General features: G+C 36.9%; 1 protein-coding gene across 2 annotated transcripts; it reads left to right on the top strand.

Moving 5' to 3' along the window:
• The first annotated feature begins 5 nt into the window (after nucleotides 1-5).
• LOC127934514 (potassium voltage-gated channel subfamily KQT member 3-like) lies at nucleotides 6-27,965 on the top strand. 2 transcript variants are annotated; one of them, XM_052531944.1, is made up of 16 exons: nucleotides 6-424; nucleotides 1,427-1,875; nucleotides 15,924-16,014; nucleotides 16,110-16,236; nucleotides 17,850-18,022; nucleotides 18,321-18,494; nucleotides 19,517-19,627; nucleotides 20,784-20,879; nucleotides 20,985-21,079; nucleotides 22,110-22,136; nucleotides 24,106-24,341; nucleotides 24,755-24,860; nucleotides 25,607-25,738; nucleotides 25,924-26,019; nucleotides 26,226-26,310; nucleotides 26,384-27,965. In XM_052531944.1, exons 2-16 carry the CDS (start codon nucleotides 1,571-1,573, stop codon nucleotides 26,921-26,923), a joined length of 2,394 nt encoding a protein of 797 aa, XP_052387904.1. In that variant the 5' UTR covers nucleotides 6-424; nucleotides 1,427-1,570; the 3' UTR covers nucleotides 26,924-27,965. The 2 variants fall into 2 exon arrangements, with proteins under 2 accessions (XP_052387904.1, XP_052387912.1); XM_052531952.1 differs by lacking the exon at nucleotides 6-424 and having other exon boundaries at nucleotides 1,121-1,875.

Genomic DNA, 27,965 nt, shown 5'->3' with positions numbered 1-27,965 from the left:
GCTGGGTGTGTCATGTAACAGGGACATCCAAAACATGCAGTGCTCTGTGGTCCTCCACAACCAGGATTGCAGACTGCTGTTGTAGAAACACAATTCTGATCTTTGATGTGCACTTTGTGACACTGTTTAGGTTCAGATTACTAGCAATCCACCCTGAAGGAATTCAGGTATGCCATCTTCCGGCTTGTGATTGATGTGAAAGCATCTCCAGCAGCCTCTTGGTGGTTTTGGGTTGCGATGGCATGCACAATATTGCGTTGTCGAGGCTCAGAGATGCTATGTCAGTAGTGTGTCACGTGCCCACAAGCTCTCTGTCTTGCCCCTGTGTCTGGAGCACCGTCTGAGCCTCCTCCCTCATCTCAACAAGCAACGGCAGCACGAGAACAATTTGAATCAGCAGTCATGCGGTCGCACGGAGAATTCGGTAAGGCAGCTCTGTGTGCGTTTGTGTGTGTACAGCTGACAGCGGAAGCCTGCTATATTTGCTCTTTCTGACATCATGTGTGTTGCTCATACCGGTATAGGCTGCAGGCGCGAACCGAGGCGATGCAGTTGTTGCACGGCATTGTTGCGTATGAACCAGATGCTCTTTGTCAGCACTGTTGAGCCCTTCGTCATTTCTAACGGCACATTTTTGCATTTAAACAGGCCACTGTGATTACATATGGGAATCCCAAATAATTAAACGATTCGCTTTTTCATTTCGATTCGTTCCATTAACGATTCATTTAGTAGCCTGTTCTTGCGGAAGACATTAGGAAAAGAGTGAAATCTTACCGCATAATGCCTTCAGCAGTCACAAATGATTAAATCATTGTGGATTTTAACAGAACATTATATAACAATTCCTGAATTATTTTTTTAATGTACATAAAACCGACTTTTAACTACTTTTTACAGACTTTAATATCCTAGTATAGCGTTATTATATCAATTACTAAAATGAAAAAAAGTTGCATATGTTATGTATTAATGACTTATTTAATGTAAAACAAAATATAATAGATTACATAAATCATTTTGTGTATATTTAAATTCATGTTTCCATATGTTTAAGCCTACAATAGAAGTACAATATATCACATGAAAGGTCCTTGTTTAACTTCCAAACGGACGTGTGAAAAGTAATAACGTGTTCAGTCAGAAGCAACCGATTTAAGTATTTCTTTAATTCACTAAAAAGAATCGGTTAATAAGAGTCATTCGTTCGGGAATCAGATCGCAGATTTGGATTCACTTAGAAGAACCGACTCGTTTGTTTCTCGCTGTATATTCAGTCGTGATGTTGCGTTGGTGAATAGTATTGCATGAAAATTGTTTGTATGCTGTTCCGTTCTCATCGGGATACACTTTCGAGAACCGTTTGGGCAACCGAGCGTCATGTGCGTTTGAAGATTTGAATGTTTTTTGTTTTTTTAATCCACAGCCCATCCTCGCGCCTCCCTTCCTGAACGAGGTCCTTAAATTACCCACGACCACTGAGGAGCTTGCGCTTTCCCTGTCCGGATCATGGCATGCGCCCCATCCCGGACTTCCACACGCGCCGCGCCGAGGCTTGAGAGCAGTGAACATGGGAATCAGGTCCAGAAATGCCACTAACGGTGCAGAGGACTCGCGCGAGCGGAAAAGTGCGCTGGCCGGAGACCTGGAGCTGTGCGCGGGGCAGGAACGGGACGGTGCGCTGCTGCTCGTCGGCTCGGGCAGAGAACCTGACTTCAAACGGGGCTCGCAGAGCATCGGTTTGCTCGCTAAGACGCCCCTGGGCTACACACGTCCCGTGAAGAGGAATAATATCAGGAAGCGACGGATACAGAATCTTATCTACGACGTGCTCGAGAGACCACGAGGATGGGCGCTGCTCTACCACGCGTTTGTGTAAGTGAACCCAGATGCATGTCACAGCCAGAAGCGCCCACACACAGAGGGAACAGCCCAGTTAATTATAAATTACAACAATTCAGTTCAATCCAAATTATTTGAACAGCCCTGTTCATTGTTCCAGGCTTTACAATGAATGCAGCCCCATAAAACTCCCTGAGCTTAATTATGAATGATAAATAAACCCAAAGAAGAGAGGAAATTAAATGCAAATACATGGAAATCACATTTATGTGTTTACTCTTGGCTGTAACTGTTATATACACACATGTAACCAAATACTCAAATTAGAGGAGCAAATGTCACTCTAAGAGTCATTCTGATTAAACACTAATCTGATTATTGAGGTTCTCCTTAATGGCCCCACTTATGCATATTTACAGTGGTGGGACTATGTAGAGAATGATAGCTTATCTTTTAATGAGCAGGAAAGCAATTGTCCCGAGTTTTGTGCTTTTGCATTGAACACTTTGAAGTGTATAATGTGGTCCCGTTTGTACTGGAGCTCTCCATGGTACTGAAACAGAGCACAACCTATAGCTGAGTAACCAGAAATCAAAGCACTTATAGCTGTATAGCAGTCGTTTGTGGTCATATACCAGCGCCATACGCACATTGCAGAGCCAGAGATACTGCCTGTGATTGTTGTGTCATGCTGTGAAGTAAAGAGGTCCAGGCGCTGGTCTGTGGAACTGTCTGTGGTCCTGATATCAGTACTTGTGGAGCTATTATACAGAATAGGAAACACATAAATTACTCTAGTCTGAGGAGCTGTCTGTGGTCCCGATATCTACTTGTCGAGTGATTATACAGCATAGGAAACACACAAATTACTCTAGTCTGAGGAGCTGTCCGTGGTCCTGATATCAGTACTTGTGAAGCGATTATACAGCATAGGAAACACCTAAATTACTCTAGTCTGAGGAGCTGTCCGTGGTCCTGATATCTGTACTTGTGGAGCGATTATACAGCATAGGAAACACACAAATTACTATAGTCTGAGGAGCTGTCCGTGGTCCTGATATCAGTACTTGTGAAGCGATTATACAGCATAGGAAACACACAAATACGCTAGTCTGAGGAGCTGTCCGTGGTCCTGATATCAGTACTTGTGAAGCGATTATACAGCATAGGAAACGCACAAATTACTATAGTCTGAGGAGCTGTCCGTGGTCCTGATATCAGTACTTGTGGAGCGATTATACAGCATATGAAACACACAAATACGCTAGTCTGAGGAGCTGTCCGTGGTCCTGATATCAGTACTTGTGAAGCGATTATACAGCATAGGAAGCACATAAATGACTCTGGTCTGTGGAGCTGTCCGTGGTCCAGATATCAGTCTTTGTACAGTGATTATACAGCATAGAAAACACAAGTGATTCTAGAAAGGCTAGATTATATGTTAATGCTGTTTAAGTAAAAATTGTTCTTTGTCGGGAATTAGAGTGCAGATGAACAACTTCCCTTGAAGCCCCAAGCTTGACACTAAACCTGTTTTCTATACACAGACAAACACACATTATTCACGGCCCATTTTCTGTCCACCGTGCTTAATGCCTCATGCAGGATGTGGATCATACAGTATCTGCAGCTCAGCACAGCCTTTCCCCAGCGTGTGTGTGTGTGTTTTTTTCAGACTGTATCAGGGCTTTTAACCAGGTTTTTGTATCATATGTGGTTAGTCCACACCATATTAATGTGAATAATTAATTAAAAACTCTTTATGTGCTGAAAAGTGTTGTGGCTTGTGTGTGTGGTTTGTGTGCATTTGGGAACAACTTGCTTCCACCCTACTTTACCAGTGTATCTAGAGAAAGGATTAAATTAAGTTGTTAAACATAGGGTGGGACTTCCCTTTTTATTGTAGTTTAATTGATGCTTTTGTTAATCCCAGCATTGTTGGTATAGTCTCTGGGGAGCAAAATAAACAAATCTGCAGTAATAATAAAAGTAAAAAAATGGTTCAAAATTATATAGTGTACAATAAATATAAATTATGCAATAAAATGATTTTTGGAATAATTATTAAAATGTTATTTCATAGCGTAACATATTTATGTGTTTGTGTATATATTTGATTCTTATTTTATTGTAGTATATAGTACATATGTAAATATTTTTTTTATTTACATCTTTTAATTGTGTGTGTGTGTTTATATATATATATATATATATATATATATATATATATATATATATATATATATATATATACACTCACCTAAAGGATTATTAGGAACACCGGTTCAATTTCTCATTAATGCAATTATCGAATCAACCAATCACATGGCAGTTGCTTCAATGCATTTAGCGGTGTGGTCCTGGTCAAGACAATCTCCTGAACTCCAAACTGAATGTCAAAATGGGAAAGAAAGGTAATTTCAGCAATTTTGAGCGTGCCATGGTTGTTGGTGCCAGACGGGCCGGTCTTAGTATTTCACAATCTGCTCAGTTACTGGGATTTTCACAACCATTTCTAGGGTTTACAAAGAATGGTGTGAAAAGGAAAAAACATCCAGTATGGGGCAGTCCTGTGGGTGAAAATGTCTTGTTGATGCCAGAGGTCAGAGGAGAATGGGCCGACTGATTCAAGCTGATAGAAGAGCAACTTTGACTGAAATAACCAGTCGTTACAACCGAGGTATGCAGCAAAGCATTTGTGAAGCCACAACAAGCAAAACCTTGAGGCGGATGGGCTACAACAGCAGAAGACCCCACCGGGTACTCATTTCCACTACAAATAGGAAAAAGAGGCTACAATTTGCACGAGCTCACCAAAATTGGACAGTTGAAGACTGGAAAAATGTTGCCTGGTCTGATGAGTCTCGATTTCTGTTGAGAAATAAACAGAATGAGAACATGGATCCATCATGCCTTGTTACCACTGTGCAGGCTGCTGGTGGTGGTGTAATGGTGTGGGAGATGTTTTCTTGGCACACTTTAGGCCCCTTAGTGCCAACTGGGCATCGTTTAAATGCCACGGCCTACCTGAGCATTGTTTCTGACCATGTCCATCCCTTTATGACCACCATGTACCCATCCTCTGATGTCTACTTCCAGCAGAATAATGCACCATGTCACAAAGCTCGAATCATTTCAAATTGGTTTCTTGAACATGACAATGAGTTCACTGTACTAAAATGGCCCTCACAGTCACCAGATCTCAACCCAACAAAGCTTCTTTGGGATGTGGTGGAATGGGAGCTTCGTGCCCTGGATGTGCATCCCACAAATCTCCATCAACTGCAAGATGCTATCCTATCAATATGAGCCAACATTTCTAAAGAATGCTTTCAGCACCTTGTTGAATCAATGCCACGTAGAATTAAGGCAGTTCTGAAGGCGAACGGGGGTCAAACACAGTATTAGTATGGTGTTACTAATAATCCTTTAGGTGAGTGTATATACGTACTGTATGTATGTATATATGTATGTATTTGAAAGTTATTTTATTATACACTGTCTCGTATATATACATATATAGCTTGTATAAATTTTGTAATTAATATCTATATTTTTAATTGTGTAGTATATATTTATAGTATGTTTTTGTATATATTGAATGATGTTTTAGATAATTAATCATTTGATCTTTAGGCTGCACCTCTAGAGGCATAATTAGCTGTATTGCACTATGGGTGAGCCAACTATTGGTAACCTCCTCTAGATAATTGCCTAAGTTGTCATAGTGATGGGGTGCTTGTGGAGTATTCAGGGATGTGAGAAAAACATATCTGACCAGCACACTTTTTATCCCTCTGTGTGATGTGTAAGCTGAAATTGTCGAAGCCAAATTGTCTCTGACAAGACAAAGGTGATTTAAACTTACATAGAAAATAAACAAATGTGATGGGGATTTGTGTAGTGAATAAAATAGAGAATAGAATAGGGTTTGTAAATGTCTTGTTAATAGATTGATATAGTAATAGTGGTATGGGTTCAGAAGATTTGCTTAGAGGGTTTGGGTTTCATATGTCCATTATACTTGCTCTTTAAAATTCGACAGGATGTGTCTGATTTTCAGCATCAAATTCTCACTTTGCCTTTGGCAATCGATTAGTGACCACCATGTACAACAGGGAATTGTAAAGCATTTCTCAGAATGCAGGAATTTTTTAAATCTATATCTCAGTAAAAAACATCCCGCTGTTCTTGAACACACAGGAGATTAGAGATTTATCTTGTATAAGATGTCAGGTTGACGCATAAGAATGATTTACTCTGAAGATTAAGACATTGACAAAAAAACTTTAAAGTCACTGGCTTAATTAAACTTTCCGTGTGCTTCATTAAATGAGTTTTGGGAAAGGTGTCAGGTCATGTATAAATAATGGTTGAAGCAGGCTACGTACAGTAAATCAGGGCAATGATGATTAAATGAAACCATGCTCTTATGTTACCTTGAAAATATGATGTCATAACCTTCAGCCGAACTGAGTTATAGGGTCTGATCATAGCTTGTGGGTAACAGGGGCCAAGGCTACTGACTGGTTACTCTAAGTGGAATTTTAAACTGGTAGCTAAATCACAGGGAGCTCAGCAAATACATAATGTGAGAATTTATGGAGGTTGAATATGACAATCTGCAGTGTATCAGAATGGGATGGTTGTAGCAGTTTAATGGTTAAAGATCTGAGTTAGTAATCTGAAAGTTGATGTAGTGAGTCATCTCGGGTTGCTCTGGGGGGGGGGGGGGGGTTGGGGTCTTCTTGTCGTGAATATATATTAAGTTGCTTTGGGTAAGAAAGTGTCAGCTGAATGTCTAATAAAATAACATGCTGAAAGGATTCAAGGGGGCCAATGAAGAGTGATTAGCAGTAAACCAGTCCAGCAATGCAATGCAAACTGAAGGTCAGTTGGACATCTAGGATAATGTCCAGGGTTTGTCCTCAACTGGTGACTGTGACCTTCAACTCACAGAGAGAAAGAGGGTGTGTGGGGGAGGTTGTGACTGGTTTAGAGAGGATTTTTTTTATGAATATCTGAACATGCAGTATGTCAAAAGAAAGAACAGAGCCTCTGCTTTAAACAAACAAAAAGCAATATTTTGAACAAAAAAGTTAGAAATGTGTGTTTTTTTTAAAGACTATGTCTGAATCAGATTTAGAATGATGATCAAAACATAGATGGAGTTTTTCTTTATATTCTTGACCACTTTGTGGGTCGACATTTCATTTGGTAACACTAGACAGTTTTTATTTATATTCTGTTTAATGCTTGATGATCAATTTTTTTTAAATATGCATTTGCTCACAGTGTGAATTCACTTGTTTCTGCTGCTGCTTCACCATGTTTTGATCCAGGGTTCATTACTCTTTCAGAAGATGTGTAATAATGTACAGTCGATAGTGAATATTCCATCAATGGTGGGTATGTGTAGACTCATAAATGACAGAAAATTCTGTCCACGGTGAGGAGTTAAGGGGCGGTCGCAATGGCGTCGAAAGCGTCTTATTATATTGTACACTCTCTCTCTCTCTCTCTCTCTCTCTCTCTCTCTCTATAAATATATATATATATATATACACAGTATATACACACACTCAACAATAAAAAAATTATAAATGTGTCTGCATTCAAATGTACCATCTGTTCCTGTTTCCATTGACACTGCGATGCTGCTTCTTTTTTTATTCATTTTTTTTTAAATATTTTAAAGATGTATTTTATGAAATAGGATGCTGCGCTATGGTTAAAATTAACGTTTCGTCCATTTTTGAATTTCTGTACAGAGAGGTCATGCAGTCTTCTACTGGTCACACATCTTCATGTGATGCGAATTCGCAGGTCACATTTCACCAAACATTCCTTTCTCTGAAAAACAATGCTACAGCCAGTTAATCTAATTTGAAATGTGCGTTCTGTGTCAGAATGTCCAACCTGACCTGCTAAGGCACTGCTAAGGTCTTTTGGTTAATTACTGGACATTTCTATGCTGGTTCTGGCTTCAAATCAACTAAGCATAATGAGCTCAAGTCAAAGAAAAATTTTGTCTTCTCACATTTGCATCAGGTGATTCAGTGACTTCAGTTTCCTTTTGCCTAAGCAGCAGTTTTATAGTGCAATAACAAACAGTAACGGCAGTATCACCTCACACATTTGTAGAGGGTGCAGAGTCTCTTCCTCCCCAAATTGCATTACCCAACATTCTGAGGCCACATGGTGTTTCCTCACCTCTAGTTGGCCTCCTCTGCAAGTGTGTGTTTGTGTGTGTATGTGTGTGAGCGTGACCTTCGCAGTCAGATAAAAGGTTAAAGGATTGGGAGGGAAAATCCATTTATGTCATGTATGTACAGCTCTAGGCCAATTACTCTGTCTCTTTCTTTAACACACTCACTCGTGAATGTGTAAATATGTTTGTGTGAGTGCATGTGCTGTGTGTGTGCACTCTCCGCGGTTCTGTAATTCACAGATCATTTTATCCCGGCAGGTTGCTGTGTTACTGAGTGAGATTGGAAATGGCGTGCTGTCAGAGTGGGAAATCCCTCTGTATGTGTGTGTGTGTGTTCAGATATGTGCCAACAAAATAATGTGTTTTTGTTTTTGCTTAGCAAACTTGTTTGACAAACTGAATTAAAGTTTTTGGAGAAAGTGGTTAGCTCATGAGACATGGTGCTCATCTGGGCAGCTTGAGTTTACATCTAACATCTCTCATTCACATTCCCTACATTTCTTCCAATGATTTAACATCCTTCTTTCTTCTGTACCTATAAATAAAAGTGACAAGAAACCACAAAAAGGTGCACATAACAATAATTCTTGTTGTGATATTGAATTGTGGCTTTTACAAGTAATTTGGTTTGTAAGCAAACATTGGTGTCTTGTGGAGACAGATTCTTAGTGTAGTGTCAGTAGAGTAAATGTTGCTTGAAAAAAGGAGCATTGTTTGTGTGTGTTACTCCACTCACATATTCCAGTCCTCATGTCATATTACATTACATAATGTTTTCATTATCCAGACATTCCCAATAAAAGAGACAAAAATTAAATGCCAATTTGCTGATAAATTCTTTAGCCTGTATGTTAAGTGATATGATAAGTTTAATATTTATTGCAAAAAGGTTAAATGGATAGTGTTTGCAGTACAGTACCAGCAGCTGGAGTTAAATTGAAATTAAAATTAAATTAAATTCAAATAAATTCATAAGTATTTTTAATAATGTTTGACATGAATCACACATTAAAGGGATAGTTCAACCCCCCCCCCCCCCCCCAAAAAAAAAAAATTATAAACAGAACAAAAAAGTGTGAAACAACTGGAAATTTGTCATATTCTAGTTTTTTCAAAGTAGCCACCTTTTGCTTTGATTACTGTTTTGAACACTCTTGGCATTCTCTTGATGAGCTTCAAGAGGTAGTCACCTGAAATGATCTTCCAACAGTCTTGAAGGAGTTCCCCGAGAGATGCTTAGCACTTGTTGGCCCTTTTGCCTTCTGTCTGCGATCCAGCTCACCCCTAAACCATCTCGATAGTCATGAAAATAAAGATATATATATATATATATATATATATATATATATATATATATATATATATATATATATATATATATATATATATATATATATATATATATATATATATATATGTCATTATTTACCCTCTAAACCTTCATGACTTACCTTCTTTTGTGGAATGTAAAAGATATGTTAATAGTCCAAACAACGATTTTTATTGTATAGGAAAAACTTTTGATTATACATTCAACATGGACTATTTTCTGAAACTATAGATTATATTAATAAATGTTTGAAATTTGAGAGAATTTTATATGTATTATAAAATGGAATGGAAACTGCTGAATACAGAATTAGTTTGAAGCATTTGAAGGGAAGCATAAAATGATCTACCACTGATTGATCTTGCTGAGTTTAATGAGGCCATGAGTGCCAGCTCTGCGATCCACACACACACACAGGCGCGCACACACACACCTGCCTGAGTCAGGCCTGTCTGGGTAAAAGAGTCCCCAAATGTACTAGACAAGCAAACCAGGTCCAGTTCCCTCAAGCTCCAAATCTTTGCCTACTCTGACAGAATGACTTGAAATAAGGGAAATGCAGCTTGTTAGGTGAAAGAAGTGGTCATTCAGCAGAGCTTTTTTATCCAAAGCAGCTTACAGTACATTTATTACAGGGACAATCTCCCTGGTGCCTTGCTCAAAAGCACAACGGTGATCGCTCATGAGTCATTCCGCTTTCTGTCTCTGAGTTCTATGCGGCATCACCCTTCTAAAGAAGTTCTGTAGCTGTACCGGTAAAGTGAATATGGTCAAAAGTGAGCAGCTTGATGTAAGGCCTTCAGGGGCTTCCTTCCTGTTTGGAGCTCTTTATTAGATCTGTTCTGTATTAGATCTGTGTTTCTTCCATATATTTAAGCTAAAAGCTCTGCCAAATCATATTCTAATCTTATTCTAGTTTTGCTTCAGGACACCCAGTTCAGGATTCTACATTAGACATCAGTGACTATACAACATAAGGGCAAAAACATCATTAAAATCAAACATTAGTTCATACATTTTCTGAATATAGATTTTAATATATTATATACAGTATGTAACTTTCCATTTCCAAGGTGACATTTCAGCACTTGACAAATGGACAGCGACTCTTCTAAGCAGCACTTAAAGCACAGCTACGTGATTGTTGGGAAACGCACGTAAAACAATAACAAACAATCGTAAAATTACTCGTAGAAAATGCTCTTAAGCGCCAAGATCAATCGTTATCAGGAAACCTGACCCAGAACTTTACACACAGGCAAACACGGCTTGTGTAATGCAGGAAAGTGCATTCCCATAGTCTAGTAAAGTAGTGTAGTTACCAATATTATTAGGGTTATGCGTTACTTTTCTTCGTTACCCATAAAAAAAGTAATATAGTTACTGTAATGCGTTACTTTGTAACTCGTTACCCCCAACACTGCATTTAACCTACAAAATCTGAAAATGTCATGGGTTGTAGAGGAGTGGTGAATACAGACGTGAGATTCATACTTCAAAGAAGACTTTAATGAGAACACAACACATAACACTAAATAATAACCGACAAAGGATAGAACAGAATATGAAGTATATATGCATGCACAAGGTAAATGAGGGAACTAGAGAGGAACAGTTTGACAGGGATTTACTAATCAGGAACCATGGCAAGTAATGAGATCTCTTAACAGACTTGACAGGAACTGAAGTAAACTTAACATAATGTGACAGAAAAGGAGTTAAAAATATTTTCAAATAGTCAGTTTAATTTCATTTAATGGGATAATATAAGACTTTCACCTTACAAATAAATGTTGAAAGTGAAAATTTGTATATTTCATGAAAAAGTGAGATGGGTTTATTATGCAAAAAAAGGGGTTTTTATTGTGCAAAAATAATGCTATTAATTAATGCTATTGTTAGCCAATAATTGATCTTACAAACAATGCCTATTATAACTTCAAGTGAACACATATTTAAATGGATAATGTGTAGTAATAGTAGTTTATGTTGTATTTTATTTTACCTTGCATTTTCTGCATCTTGTTTTCAAGAGTGAGGGCAAGTCATGCAACCTGTCCAACTGTGCACATAATATGGTTAGGTGCAGTTTATTATTTGTATTTAACATTGTTTTAGAGTCGAGTAGTACCATGCAAAGTGTGTTAATAGTTGTGAATCAAGTGTCTGCTGAAGAGTTTGTCTTTAGATGTTCTTGATGTGTTTTTCCCCAATCAAACAGAAGTGTTTTATAGCGTAGAACATGGATTTATTTTGATTTAAAAATAGCATTTTTCAGTTTATCTCTGTCATTTTCCTCTCTCTTTATTTGCTAAATGCTGCTTTACTGCCTCCTCAAGCACACAGTCATGTGACATGTTTCCAAGGTAACACTGCCTTGTGTAGCGGAGGAGGGCTGCTCAACTGTCTGCCGTTGAACATACACACTTCCAGCATATTTACACCACTCAGCGTCCTAACCGACACAGACACACACTTAAACAGTTGCTGTGCAATCAACCCCAAACAAAAATAAGGAAATAAGTGTCAGAGTTTGTGTGTGTGATAGTTCATGCCTGTATGTGTATGATAGTGAGTGCATATATTTTATTTCCTATGCATGACAAAGGAATGTGCTCCACAGCTTCTGTTGCTCAGCAACTGTTCCAAATTAGGGCCACAGTTAAATGTGAACAAATAGATTATGCCTACACAGGAAGACTGTGTTTGGCTTTAGATGTACATGACACCTTATGTACATGTATATGCAAGAGTGATTCTGGTGCATTTGGCGAGACGTGATATGCAAGTGCCCTAAAAAGTACAAGTACCTTTGTTGATGATGGTTTGTGACGGTACTATGAACATATTTGCTAATAAAAACAAATCAATTTTATATAGGACCATTTATCATTTTATTAATTTTTTTTATTTTAAATATTTTATCATCTAAATGGAACAAATGGATTATATATATATATATATATATATATATATATATATATATATATATATACACACACATACATATATTTATTCATCAAAACTGCCTCAATGCGGTTTCAGGGGATGTTTGTGTATTATCACATTACATTTGACAATTTTACATAAACTTCATTTATTTACTAGAAAAATTCACAGAATACCCATACTGACCCTGAGGGAAAAAAAAGTAACTGAATTAGTCTTGAAATCAAGAAAAAAAAAATTATTGTTTGACAGTTAGATTTAGGAGACCATTGCAGACACAGTCTATACTGCAACCAGTCCTGTTGAATTTAAATAGACATATACTGAACCGTCTTAGAGACTAGTATTTACTACAAAGCTTTTACATGTTTACAATGCCCTGGTTAAAGAAACAACTGAAGAAAAGTTAAGCTACAATACTTTGGAGAAGTTTACATAGTCCATTTCTTGTCCTCTGTTGAACCACAGTGCAAGCCATTACCTTTGAATATAGTATTCCCAGAAGTGGGTGACCAGACAAAATTTCTCCAAAAGATCAGCAGCTCCTCATCTGGGAAGTCCCAAAACATCCCAGAACAACTGCAGGCATATCAAGCATTAGCTAAGGTTGGTGTTCAGGACTCAAATCAACATTTCAAAGGCTGAAAAGAAGCAGAAGTAAAGTTTTAGAGTGGCCCAGTTAAAGTTCTGAGTTAAATCCTATAGGTGTCATGATCAGGTTTGCAAAACAAAGTGATGACGGTGTACAGTATAATCATAAAAAGAGTTCTTTTAATAATCCAAAGAAGAGAATAAGCACAACCAAACACATATCCAAATGAATAAACATCCGACAAAGGAACATAGGGGAACAAAGACTTAAGTCACAGAAACTTAATTAGTAGAACTGAAACAGGTGTGGAGCTAATTAATCAAAAACCATGGAAACAAACAAGGCAGGAGAAAGGAAACATTTTTCCTTTTCAAGGAACAAAATAATAATTAAAATGCATTATCGTTTTTTTTTTATTAAAGTTATTTTTGTGGAACACACCTCACGGCACTTAATGTTAATGTTTTTGATGAATCATAAGACATTTTCATTTCAGTTTGTCTAAATATCATTAACGACCCTACAGCATAAGCATTTTAAAATAAGGCACTTATACGTGTAAGGAGGAGCATACACTTCTTTTGTTTTTTAAAGGGGTCATATTTATAGATTTTTTTTTTTTTAACTGTGTTTTGGTTGTGTTTTTATTATTTTATTTTATTTTATTGTATTATGTTTAAGCATTTCTCCTGCTTTTCACTGAACAGACCTGCAACCCATTTTGGGTTTGACCCACTCATCTGCATAAGCACCTCCAAGCACATACTTGCTTCCTTGTGCTCTGTTCTCCAGAGAGAGCTGTAATCTACTGTTCCCTGAAATCAGCGGACAAATACTGTGCTTTTAACATCCACCTCACTAATAACCTCTAATGGGGCTACATGTCTCTCTCTCTCTCTGGCTCCTTCTCTGTTCCTCGCAAGTACTACAGAATAACTCACTTTAGTATCCAGCATGCTCTGGGGCAGAACCGCACGGCTGTGTGTGTATGTGTGTATGTTTATTATAAAGGTTGATGTGTCCTGTTATGACTCACCTCATATATTGATGCTCTCATTACAGCCAATATGCCCTCAATATCGATCCGACAAACAGCCAGGTCTCACACACACACACACACACACACACACATTCTCACAGATGCACAAGTATAATCACACACATTAGTCTCACAGCATCACCAAGATTACTAGTACTACTAGTAATAGTTTAAATGGAAGTATAAGCAGTAGCACTGATAATTTTTACCCCATAAATAATATGCATTCTCAAAAATATACCCTTGTCTCTGCATGCCGATGCTCTTATTCTGCAGTTAAAAACCGCACACTGCATAGTTGGCTTCATTCAGTATACTATAAAATGATGCCAGATTTTACTGTGTCCACTTACCAACTGAATCACTATTGACTGGTGTGGATTGCTCTCACCAACCTTTATATTCAACAAACATCTCTAACAATTCTGTAGCTCTTTGTAAACAGCATTGAAGGGGTCATTTTACGAACAATCAAATTTTCCTTGATACTGTTGGATAAAAGAGTCTGATATACTGTGGGAACATACTGGAACGTATAAAACCTCCTCAACAAATGAGGGTGCCTGACCATGCGTCTCTTACGTGCACTCCACAGACTGTCCAGGTGCTGCACCTCCATGCTTCAGAGTTCAGTCATTTGCATTCCGTCGATATTATGTTGCCAGTTAACATTTATAAAATACATTTTTGACATTTGTGAATCGATTCAGAATCGTCCACATCGCGATGCATCTAAGAATCGATTTTTCCCCTCACCCCTAATATGGGGCTGAATATGGGCTCTAGTAAGCTTAAGAATGAGCATGCTCATGGCATTCCCCCGTTCTGTGTTAAGGGAAGCATCGATCTTGAAGAGAATCCTGCAGCTCTTTAATCGACACACAGTAAAAGCAAAAGAGGTATGACCATTACAGGTTATTAGTGTGCTGATGCTAAAAGCTTTCACTGGAGACCAGATGCTGAGCATGTAGCAGTGTGTATGTGTGTGTGAGATGAATATGTGTAACCATGGAAACAGCACAGATATAACCTACAAATGTGAAACCATAGTAACTGCCAACAGGTCAACTGACAAATAGAGTGAGGATGATAAGGGAAATATGTGCGTCTGCATGTGTGCTCTGCTGGATGCCCAGACGTAACAGAACAACGCTGCAGAAAATGGCATCGAAGGACAGCGCCTTAGACTTAGTCACTTGCATACACAAATCATTGCACACATTTATACTAAATAAACACAATGGTTGTGTTTCTGTGTTTAAGTATTTGGCACTAAATAACTTGCTTAAGGTTTATTTCACCCCCCAAAAATTTGCATGTTGCATTATAAACAATGTATGGCTCACATTAATCTATGTGTACTATACTGTGTTCCAGTATTTCTAAAGCTTTAACGTTGTGTAAAATGAGACATGCATGGATGAATAATAAGATAACAGCTATAACTATAATTTATTAAATAGGTGGAAATTTTATTTTAATGCCGACTTGTTATTTGCTGAATAATGGACATTTACAATACTTCCCTCTCTCTCTCTCTCTCTCTCTCTCTTCCAATACAGTGCAGTGTATTCAGCAGCCCCCTCTGCTGGTAGAATGATATCGTTATAATTTATAACTACGTAGCAAAGAAAAAATTATAATTAGCATGACTCAGCTGAGGTATCCATAGCAACTAATAAAAAATTTTCATCCCAGTTTTTTTCCAACTGATATGTTAATATATAAAATTACAATTTGCAGTCTGGTCAAAGGCAGTGTTATTTTAGTATCAATTATATACTGTTATATTTTTGTTAAGATTTTGAATTAGATTTTCACATTTTTGGTTTTCACTTTTTTTATAGTATTTTATTTATAAGTTTTAGATTATTTATCTTTATTTAGATTATTAAGTTTTATACATACATACATATACATAAGATAAGATTCTGCTCACTATCTGTTTCTGGATCTCTAGGTTTCTGATTGTTTTGGGATGTCTGATTCTGTCAATTTTAACAACGTTCAAAGAGCATGAGGAAGATTCGGCTCACTGGCTGGTGATTCTGGTGAGTTTATTTCATCTCTTCATAGCAAATTCAGTGTTTGCTTGTGAGATTGAATGGTTGAGAGGAAAATGACTGGATGTTTCTCCCAACTGTAGGAGACATTTACAATCTTTATTTTTGGAGGCGAGTTTGCATTGAGGATATGGGCCGCTGGCTGCTGCTGTCGATATAAGGGCTGGAGAGGACGGCTCAAATTCGCCCGCAAACCGCTGTGTGTCCTGGGTGAGCTGAACACACTGACCCAAACAACCACACAGTCACTTTGAAACATGCACATACAGTATGCACATTCACTGGGAGTAAAAAAAAAAAAGAATCCTTTCATACATCAAGGACACACTAAATTGACACACTAAAAGTGACCGTAAAGAGATTTATAATTTTATAAAAGATTTCTATTTTAAATATAAACTGTTCTTTTAAAGGGGTCATATGATGCAATTCAAATTTTTCATTTCTCTTTGGCGTGTTACAAGCTCTTGGTGCGTGAAGAAGATCTGTAAAGTTGCATTAACTAAAGTCTCAAATCCAAAGAGATATTCTTTATAGACGCCCCCCTAAAATGGCTCAATCAAACACACATCCACATGTCTATGTCACTATGTGAAAATACTTGTGTAATGCCGCCCAAATGTTCACGCAAAGAAAGAAGGCGTGGTTTCAGAAACCACAGTTAATTCTGACTTTGTTACGACAATCTGGCACTTCTGAATCAGCTGTAAGTATGTTTTGTTATTAGATTTAAAGTACTGTATGTGCTATAGAATGTTCAAATGCAGAGTTTTGCGCATTGTGTGTGTGTGCACGTGTGAGAGGGAGAGAGAGAGACAGGGTCACACAGTGGAGTCAAGGCTCTTAACCGTCCGTGGCTTGTGTACTGCAAACACATAGGAGCTTCATCACTGTGTCTGTCACTCCACTCTGTTCCTCTTTCAGGCTTGAACTGATGGTAAAACTAAGGACAGTATTAACTGTCTTTACATTTATTTTGAAAGATGAAGCTTGTGATTATGGAAAGGGGCGTTACATTTCCGATGAGTGCTTGCAGTGTTCGGCCAATCACAGTGCACTGGGTCAGTTGGCCAATCAGAGCAGACTGTGCTTGTCGGAAGGAGGGACTTTGAAGAAAACTACACATTTGAGAGAGATGGGGCATAGAGGACCTACAATAATGTACAGTATTTGAAAAATAATGTGTTTTTTAAACATTAAAGTGTGTCAACATATTCTGTTACACCAAATAAACTAAATAATGATATTTAAAAAAGCATCAAATGACCTCTTTAATTTTTTTATTCATCAAAGAATACAAAAAAAAAAAAGTGTATAATGGCTTCCACAAAAATATTAAACAGCTCAACAGTTTTCAACATTTATGGTAAAAAAACTGATATACTATATAAGCAGCATATTAAAATAATTTCTGAAGGATCATGTGACACTGAAGACTGGAGTAATGGCTGTTGAAAATTCAGCTTTGTCATCACGGGCAAGAAATTAAATTTTAAAATATAATCAAATAGAAAATAGTTTTTTGAAATTGTAATAACATACAATAATCACAATATTAAGTTTTTACTGTATTTTTAATTAAATAAATGCAGCATTAGTGAGCAGAAGAGACTTGTACAGTATATCCCCTCTGTGCACAATGCACTCTCAGAAAAAAAGGTACAAAAGGTGGGGTGGTACCTTTTCAAAAGGTACACTTTTGTACCTCTTAGGTACCAATATGGACTCTTTAGGTACAAAGATGTGCATTTTGAAAAGGTACCGCCCCAGTGACAACTTTTGTACCTTTTTTCTGAGAGTGTGGGTTCTCTCTATGTTGTCAGATATCTTTGTACTGATTGCTTCGGTGCCGGTGGTTGCCGTACGAAACCAGGGAAATGTGTTGGCCACGTCGCTGCGCAGTCTGCGCTTCCTGCAGATCCTACGAATGTTACGGATGGACCGCCGCGGAGGAACCTGGAAACTGCTAGGATCTGCAATATACACACACAGCAAGGTATCCACACACATGATGTGATGTATGCCAACAGGTCTTTGCCTCTTGATCAACATCTAAGAGCACATCTTGCTTGTTTTAATCATGTCAAGCATGCTCAAATAAACCTATGGGGTCGGCAGTATGCACACAATCCAATACACACACACACACACACTCATCCCTCAAAATGCTATGGTCTGCGATACACAGACATGAAAAGTACATACGCAAGCACAAACAATCCGATATCAGTGTCTGGTGAAGTTTGATCTCAGCACTGCTGTGTGTGTGTTTCCCGTCTGGTGTGTGCGGTCAGGAGCTGATCACAGCGTGGTACATCGGCTTCCTGTCATTGATCCTGGCTTCCTTCCTGGTGTACCTGGTTGAGAAGGATGACGCTACCATGGGGCTAACAGACACTGAGGACTCCTCAACGACACCGGCCCCGCAGGACTTTGATACCTATGCAGACGCCCTCTGGTGGGGACTGGTGAGAATGACGCACAGCTATCACATGCATTCGGACCTTTTAAAATTGAATTGTGAACACCTCGTAAATTAATTTCAACAAACTGGGGAAAAATTAAATTTTTTTATTTTTTACAAAACATTTTACAAAACATTGCAAAACACCAAAGCTTTGATGACCAGTTTAACATTAATATCAAACCTGCATTACTTCTGGGTTATGCACTGTATTTTTAAAAAACTTATTTTTAAGAGTGAATGTATGTATATATATATATATATATATATATATATATATATATGTGTGTATATATTTAGTAAAATATATATTTGTGAATTTTTTTTTTTCTTAAGCAAATATATGATTGATTTGAATGAGGAAAAAACAGCCCTACAATTATGATTAAGATACATTTACTAAAACTCTTTAACTCTTTGCTTTTGCACTGGTTTTGTGATTTTAGCTTAATTTTAACTCAATTTAAGCTGATCTTTTTTTTTTTTATTCATACATTGCTACTTTAGATTTTTTTTTACCAAAACTGCATTATATTGAGTTGTGTTATGTTACTTTTTCAATCTTTTATAAGTGAATGTAAAAAAAAAGATCAGATGCAGATTTTTATTTTTATTATTTGTATTAAACAATGCTTTATGCACCTGTTTAGTGATTTTTCCGTTTTTGAGATGCTATGGTAAAGAACAATAGTATCTTTCCTCCATGTTGAAAAGCAAAAGTCAATTTAATGGGAGAGAAAATCTGAACCATTGGGTGTCACAATTACAAAAGTAAAAAAAAAAAAAAGGGAGGCAATTCCTTTTACAGCAGCTCCATTAACAATACTATTATTCGTGACAGTTTTACATAAGTTTCATTAGTACACGTGACTGTGATGGTTTTATAGCAGCCCCATTTATACCACCTTTCGTAACATTAACAGCAGCTCCATTAAAACTACCTTTTTAATGGTTTTACAGCTCAAGTACTTTGGCTCTTAGTCGTGCTAATCACACTGATGACATATGATTTCACTCCTGTGTCAGATCACCTTGACAACCATCGGTTACGGTGACAAGACCCCGAAAACATGGGCAGGGCGTCTTTTAGCCGGGACCTTCGCTCTTATCGGTGTGTCGTTTTTTGCTCTTCCAGCCGTGAGTACAGTTCCTTTTTTTCTCTAAATGTACATTAACACTGTTACAAATGACAATATAACCACTAGACTATCCACCTTATTTTTAACGTGAGAGAGATGTGGCCATTTGTAACTTACAGCGTCATCTGCTTCCAGTTATATTGCAAAATGGCAACTGTTATCCTTATTTAATAAAATTTTTATAATTATAAACAGAGTAAAATATTTTTAGCTTTCACTACACGCTGTTATTCTTCTGGTTATTTATCTATAGCTCAAATGATAAAGAAAGTATTGCACATTCACAGAAAATAGCGTGCTTCCGTGCTGTGAAATAAGGTGGTTAATACGGCGGTATCTGCTTTTCCTCTTAAAAGAGATAGTTCACCCAAAATTTTTAATTATCCCATTATATACTTAACCTCAAGCCATCCTAGGGCTATATAACTTTCATCTTTCAGTCAAATACAGTTATATCAAAAAATGTCCTTACAACAGTTTATAAAGTTTTAAAATATGGATATTTTCCTTAGCATTTCAGAAGGCCTTTATTAACCCCCCAGAGCCGCGTGGAGTACTTTTTATGATGGATGGATGCACTTTTTGGGCTTCAAAATCTTGACTACCATTCAATGCCAGTCTAAAAGCATGGAATTTTTTAAATATAACTCTGATTGTAGTCATATACACCTAGGATGACTTGAGCTTGGTAATTTTCATTTTTGGGTGAGCTATCCCTTTAAAGATTTAAGGTATTTTACAATTCCAATGATTTTGAGAGTAACCCAGCTCAAAACTTTTTTGGGAAAGGTGTGTTTACACAGACGTTTGAATAACTTTTATTTTAGAGGCAGCATAAATGTAATATATTAATTGACCCATGACTATATATTAAACAACAATACTTAACAAAAACATGGGTTACATTTATTCATTCATTTTAAATAAAATATTACTGACAAAAGTCATCGAATGTATTTTTAAAAACACTTTGTCATATGAACAAACAATCAGTAACTGTTATCAGTCTTACAAGACAAAGTGAAAAAAAAAAACTTTTGTAAGCTGTCTGTGGTTGATTCACTTGCATGAACTGACTCTAAAGAGAGATTTTAGTTTGGGCCGTAGGAGCGGAAGATCATTCAGTTTATGCTAAAGTCTGGTTATTTTTGTAGGGTATTCTTGGTTCTGGGTTGGCTCTGAAGGTTCAGGAACAGCACAGGCAGAAACACTTTGAGAAACGCAGAAATCCTGCAGCCTCATTAATACAGGTAACCAGAAACATCATAAACTTAAATCAGCAGTTAATTCACAGCGTTAAGCACATTTCACAACAGCACATTTGCTTAATATTCAGTACTGACTTTTGATTTCAGGCTGCATGGAGATACTACTCCACCAACCCCGTCAGAGATGATCTCATCGCCACATGGAGATTCTATGAGACTGTGATCTCTCTGCCATGCTTCAGGTATACATCACTCACAAAACAAACATCATTTGAATATTTTAGCATTTATATATCATTTTTGTTTAGAGGGGCTTGCCTTTATGTTTTTCACCATCATGATTTCATATTATGCCTGGGTTGTTTTATGATTTTTATGATTTCACTTGTTTTATTCTCTGTGCATCTCTTTTTAATGTTCATTGTCTGCATGCAGCCACAGCATCATCTGCAGGTCTGCTAGAGGTTACAGTGAGGTACTTGTGCGTGGACAGTTTACTTTTCCATCATAATGACAAAGAAACTCGGGCTGGACCCTGAATAGCAGATATAAAGTGTATCAATAAGAAAAAAAAAATTGTAGTAAGTAAGCCTTAATTGAGTATATTTAAATCTTCTCATAATGTGACATTAACTTTCAATAAATCAGTGAAAATTGTGATTCTTGTTTTGATAAATTCAAAATAGTTCAAACATTAAATGGAGGAATGTTTTTTTGGCAACTAACAGAAATAAATTGAAACACTAAAGTTACTAACTGGAAATAAATAAACTAAAACTGAAATAAACATAAATCGTAATATTTACAAAGAAACATATGAAAAAAGCACATAAAAAAATCGAAAAAAAAATTTCAAATAAATTGAAAACAAAAATAACAAATAAACTAATTCTTTAAATCTCTTAAAAATATTTTTTAATTTATCAATTATACATAATGCTTCCTTAATGACAATTCCATTGTGATTTCAGTTGCGTATTACTAGCAACCAATAAACAAACTATAACTAGCACTATTCTATTGATGTTACATAATTTTTTGGTACATTAAATCTCATATTCAATAATATAATAATATAATTTCATAATTATTAAAAAACATTACCACAGTTAAATGAATATTTTTTTTGTATATGTGAATATTCTAATACACTCTAGTGGTCATTTGGTGCAAATGAAGAGAATTATGTCATAAATACATAAATACAATCATAAATTGTCATAAATACAATCTGGTCTAACAGAATGTGTGTGTTGTTTCTGTCTCCTGCAGGAAGGAGCCTCTTGAGGTTATGGCTAGGTAAGTCCCTCTTTCGTTCTTATTCCCTCTGTCCCTCGTTCACTGTTTTGTGAGTGTGAGATGAATGATTCTGTGAAATGTGTTTCCTTAAATAACTCCTAATAACCACCACCTCCATTAATTCAGTGCCAAAGGCGTCATGACCAGCAGTGCGTTTCTGTGTGTGAGAGATTGTGAGAGCTCGTTTCTCAGTTGGGGGACATGTGGACAGTAGTTCTATATATGATGATATTACAGAGTCCATTAGAAATGAGTGAATTATGGATCACTGATAAATGATAGTGTCAACGCATAGCAAGGGAGAGGGAACATAAGTGTGTGTGGGAGAATTTAACGGCTGGATGTGTGACGTCTATGTCATTGTGAGGAAAATGATGGGAACTGTTATTAGTGATCTAAGCATGATGAGCCTTGACAGAGATGGACTACGTATATAATAATCATGAGAATCAGTTGTCCTTGACCTGGACACTGGCCTGACAGTCCATTTGTTAAAAGAGGAAAGACTTACAGATAGAAACAGCAGCGAGAGTTGGATTGAGTGCTATATTTGAAAATATTTGAAAACAAATGCAAACTTTATCAGAGGAATGCAAAAGTTTTGCAAACAAAAACCTTTTCTCAGGGAAAACAAAAGTTTACGAGAAAACGAAAAAGCTTTGGAATATAATTTTTCCTCTCATCTATTTTTTTTATATCCCCATGTCCCTTTTGTGGCTCCATACCAAAATAAAGTTTTGCTTTGCATTTTTGTTTAATTAAGACTATGGAAGGGGAGTGTTGCTTCTTCAAAAGTAATCAGGGAAAAAAAAATCGATAATGGATAGTTAATTTGAATCCTTTGAGCCAAACCTCCACACAAAATATTTTGAGTATGTAGTCGATTTCTGATCTTTCCATCCATTTACAGACATTTTGTTCCCACAATGTAAGCAAAACCTGACATACTGGTACAAATAAACACACACACACATGCATGTGTGTGTGTCAATCTTTGGGGAGCCTTTACAGTAGAATGGCCTGCGTTGTTTCTTTGAAAGGGTTTAGTTTCTCCTGCAGGAAGAGTGTGAGTTTGTGCAGGATCGCATTAAGGCTAACAGATTCCCCAGGGTTTTTGTGCACCTTTGCATAGACGTACTGTCTGCATACTCTTATATTAAACTAGAAAAGTAAAGTTTGTTAAGATGAACTTTCCTTCGACAGTCTGGCTTGAAAGTTAAAATTAGTTTTCAATCCATTTCAGACAGAAGTCATATATAGTCTCTCATTAACCGTGCATTTATTTGATCAAAAATGCTGTAAATTTGAATATTATTTAAATTTAAAATAACAGTTTTCTATTAGAACATATTTTAAAATGTAATTTATTCCTGTGATGGCAAATCAGCATAATTACTCCAGTCTTCAGTGTCACATGATCCTTCAGAAATCATTCCAATATGTTGATTATATTATACAATTATTAATATGTAATTTTTTTTATCAATTTATTATAATAATATAGATTATAATCAATGTATTGTATTATATTAATCAATTTAGTATTTTATATATATATATATATATATATATTTTTTTTTTTTTTTGATCACAAATTTTATCATTAAATGGCCAGCAGTTGTAGATGTTGAGGAAAAGTTGACGTCTAAAATAATTGTACATCTCAGCCTGTGGTCCATTTCCTGCCTGTTGCTGGGCAATGGTGCCTGAAAAGTTGCCCTTGTGATAAATTTTAATAATGAGCATTTATTTGAAATAGAACTCTTTTGTGAAACTATGGATGTCTTTACTGTCATCGACAAGACATATGTGTGCTTTAAGGGATGCAACAATATCATCATCAATTCCTTTTCATTGACTTCTAACAGACAATGAGACCGAATAAGAATTACAAAATGATTAGGAATATTAACGAAATATGTTCAGAGCTCTGAGATTCAACTCATCTGTTACCCTGTCTCTTCCTCAGTCAGAAGTTGAGTTTGTTGGAACGTGTGCGGCTGTCAACTCCGAGACCGTCGATGGTAAGGGCCCGTGTGATGATGCCTACTGCCAATCCTGAAAGTGTGTCAGGGAACTGCGGGCCAGCAGAGGCGGCTGAGGAGAGTCCATCAAAAGAGGGCAAACCAGCAGGGTTCAGTAACAGAGAGAGATTCAGAACTGCTTTCAGAATGAAGGCCTACGCCATGAGACAGAGCTCAGAGGGTAAGACACACACACACACACACGCACGCACACATCATTCACATACTCAAGATGCATTTTTAAAAGCTCAGCTTTTTTAAAGTATTAAACTAGTGCATACTTAGAAAAAACAGTATCAACAGACCTGTAAACACTCACAAACACCTGTACAGTTAATATGCATGCACAATATACATAAACACACTCTTAGCTATTTACACACTGTAGATATCCTCAAGTATAGTAAAGTCAAGTCACGTTTATTTGTATAGCGCTTTGTACAATACTGGTTGTATCAAAGCACCCTTACAGTGTTAAACAGGAAAATGGATTGTCAATAATGCAAGAAATGTAAATTTAAAATTGTAATTTTAAGCATAGTAGACATTTACACAATGCAATTAATCTAACCTTGTTTTGTTGCTTCGTTGCAGATACAGGTGGTTTGCCTGATCCAACTCCTGAGGAGAAGGGCTTCCCACCGGACATACTGCTGGAGGAGATGATTCCAACTCTCAAATTAGTCATAAGAGCACTGCGGTATACAGAGATTATATCATATTTATAATCCTTAAAAATTACCTGTGATCTTTTTTCAATTTATTTTCTTTCTTTAATTATTTTGTTTATTTTATATGCTTTTTTTTCGGTCCTACACTGCCGTTCAAAAGTTTCAGTTTACTAAGATTAAAAAAAATAATAATAATAATTTTGTACAGTAATAAATTGAGCTTTTATTCAGCAATAAATTGATCAAAAGTAGCATCACATACTTCTACATTTGGTACAAAAAAGCTGTTCTTTGGAACTTTATATTCTTCATAAAACTCTGAAAAAAATATATTAAGCAGCATTAACTGTTAATATACAGTATTAACTGTTTCAACATTGATATTAATGGGAAATTTTTCTTGAGCAGCAAATCAGCATATTATGATTTGTGGAATGACGGCTGAAAATTCTGCTTCGCCATCAATGGAATAAACTATTTTTTAAATATTTTAAAGTTGAAACAGTTATTTTAAATTGTAATATTTCACAACATTACTGTTTTTACTGTATTTTTTTATCAAATATATACAGCCTTGGTGAGCATTACATTTACATCTCTGCGTTTAGCAGACACTTTTACTTAAATTGATGTACAAAAGACATAAAAAATAATTTTAATGGTATTAAACATGCACATACATCATCATTTATATCTTAACAGATCTTTCAGTTGTTCTAAATTCAAGGTTTAACTATTTTAAAAAATTTTCCTCTTAATTTTTCTTATTTTGAAGGATCGTAATATTCCTGCTGAGTAAGAAGCGTTTTAAGGAGACTCTGAGGCCGTATGATGTAAAGGACGTGATTGAGCAGTATTCTGCAGGACACCTGGACATGCTCACCAGAATCAAATATCTACAGACACGGTCAGTAACACACACACACACACACACACATTGAAACATTTATATATGAAAACTTTTAAATTACTTTATGATGGTAAAATTAGGAGTCAAACTTTTTCCATTTCAAATTGTTTACTTGCATCATTTAAACTGTACTATATAATCTTCTAGTATCCACTAATATTTGCTATTTGTTTCATATTTAGACTAGATCTGATACTGACACCAGGACCGTCTCTCACTCCAAAACACAAGAAACCCCAGAAACCACCATTTCCATACCCCACCCAGCAGTCACCCAGGTAAATATTTTATATTTGTATTAAGTTTAAAACTATATTAATATATTACTATATATTAATGCCTTCTAATAATTCCTATACTGAATGAAGAGTTCTTGCAATTTATAATATATTAATAATTTAGTATAATTTTTTTTAATTACAGAGCTACAGCCATTCTCATTTGAACACTTGATTCACTTTTCCTCTCTGTTTTTCTCTCTCAGACATGAGTCATATCTTGCCAAAGCAGGCCTGCCAGATGCCGAAGACCAAAGCATGATGGGTAGATTTGTGCGGGTTGAGAGACAGGTACTCATACGTTCAGACAGACAGCTTTTTGTACGTTAAAGTTGTTTAGCTAAACTCTGTCGTCACCTCACAGGTAGAAGACATGGACAAGAAACTGGATTTCTTGGTGGACATGCATATTCAACATGACCTCACAGGTCCCGGTCAGATGACCTTGGAGCGCTGCGACCCCACGTTGTCTGTCAGCCTCGCAGGCGACCGTGTGTTCTGCAGCTACGGCCCGCCGCAACACAATACACCATATTACACGTGTTCTGATGCACACCCGCCAAGACCGACTGTCCTGCCCATCAGCCCACTGCCAAGCCACTCCCCATCCAGTGTCAACCAATCGGGAGGCCGCAGGGTGGGAACGCCGCTGTCACTGTTGTCGGTCACTCACGAAGAGCTGGAACGCTCGCCCAGTGGATTCAGCATCTCTGCCGAGAAAGAGGAGGTCAAGGGCAAGGCCTCAGGGTTAATGGCAGGGTCAAGCTGGGGCTGCGACCGCCGATATTTAGCCGAGGGTGAGTCGGATACGGACACTGATCCCTTTACCCCCAGCGGACCTTATCCTCCCTCGTCCACCGGAGACGGGTTCCACTCCGATGGAACGTGGGGAACACCACCCTAAAGACGCACTAACACACACACTCTTTATAATGACTACAGACTTTGTACAGCACAAAACAACACATAAAGACAAACATAATACTCATATCTAAATATGTATCCACTTTCACGCTTTACCCCTGCAAAGCAAAGAGCACTGCATGGAATGCATGCGTTTTATCTCTAGTGGTAGACACTGCACTTGGCAGAACGAGACTGTGTGGTTACACTTGACTGGGACCTTTAAGGGATGAGAACAAAAAAGATGCTATGCCATTTTTGTAAACATTTATTTTTCTATTTATACATCTTTTCGTATGCATGGACTGCATGATCATCCATGGAGGAGCTTAATGTATCGACGTCTCCGGTTTGCACTTGCTTTTGTTTCAAAGATTTTGGTTTGAAGATTCTCTGCTCATCTTGAGCTCGTTTTTAAGTTCCTTTTGCAGATTGTATAAACATTTTTACTCTGGTCAGCATGAACTGCACTCTGGGACGTCACCACTAGCTAAGGACCAAAAGCAGAGCCTCAGTTAGGAATTCCTTAAGTGTCTGGCCTTATTCTAACCAATGAGCACACCCCGTCTGTGAGTGGCACATAAAACTGCCAGCTCAATGAATATTGCCACTGTACTGTGGGACCAACTTTCCCAGGGTAACTACAGCTTCCTTACGGTTACCCTACATCAATCACATGGATCAATCCAGGGTAAGGGAGGGCTTGCAGTCACTCAATTGACTGTGGAAAATGATCAAACTTTACCCTTAGACAGCAGAATATTTTTAAACATTGACAGGTTTACCTAGCAAGTTACAACAGTTAATACTGTAGTTATACTTACTGAATGTTTTACAACAAAACAAATACTTTCCCAAAAGGTCTTCCAAAAGGTTTCAGCTTGAACAGATCCTGAGTAAATTCACTGCTCAAATGTGAATTTACGGTCTGTTTTTGTTGTAAAATTAAATTAGTTTGTAAGTCAGTTCCTCCCCAGGTTAATTAAGTATCATTCATCATAGATACTACTATAGTTTTTATTCATTCATATATATATATATAT

This window comes from Carassius gibelio, chromosome A2 (assembly GCF_023724105.1).
Source record: "Carassius gibelio isolate Cgi1373 ecotype wild population from Czech Republic chromosome A2, carGib1.2-hapl.c, whole genome shotgun sequence".
Taxonomy (NCBI): Eukaryota; Metazoa; Chordata; class Actinopteri; order Cypriniformes; family Cyprinidae; genus Carassius; species Carassius gibelio.
The sequence above is the reverse complement of the archived record's forward strand: the minus strand, read 5'-3'. Positions and strand labels throughout refer to the sequence as shown.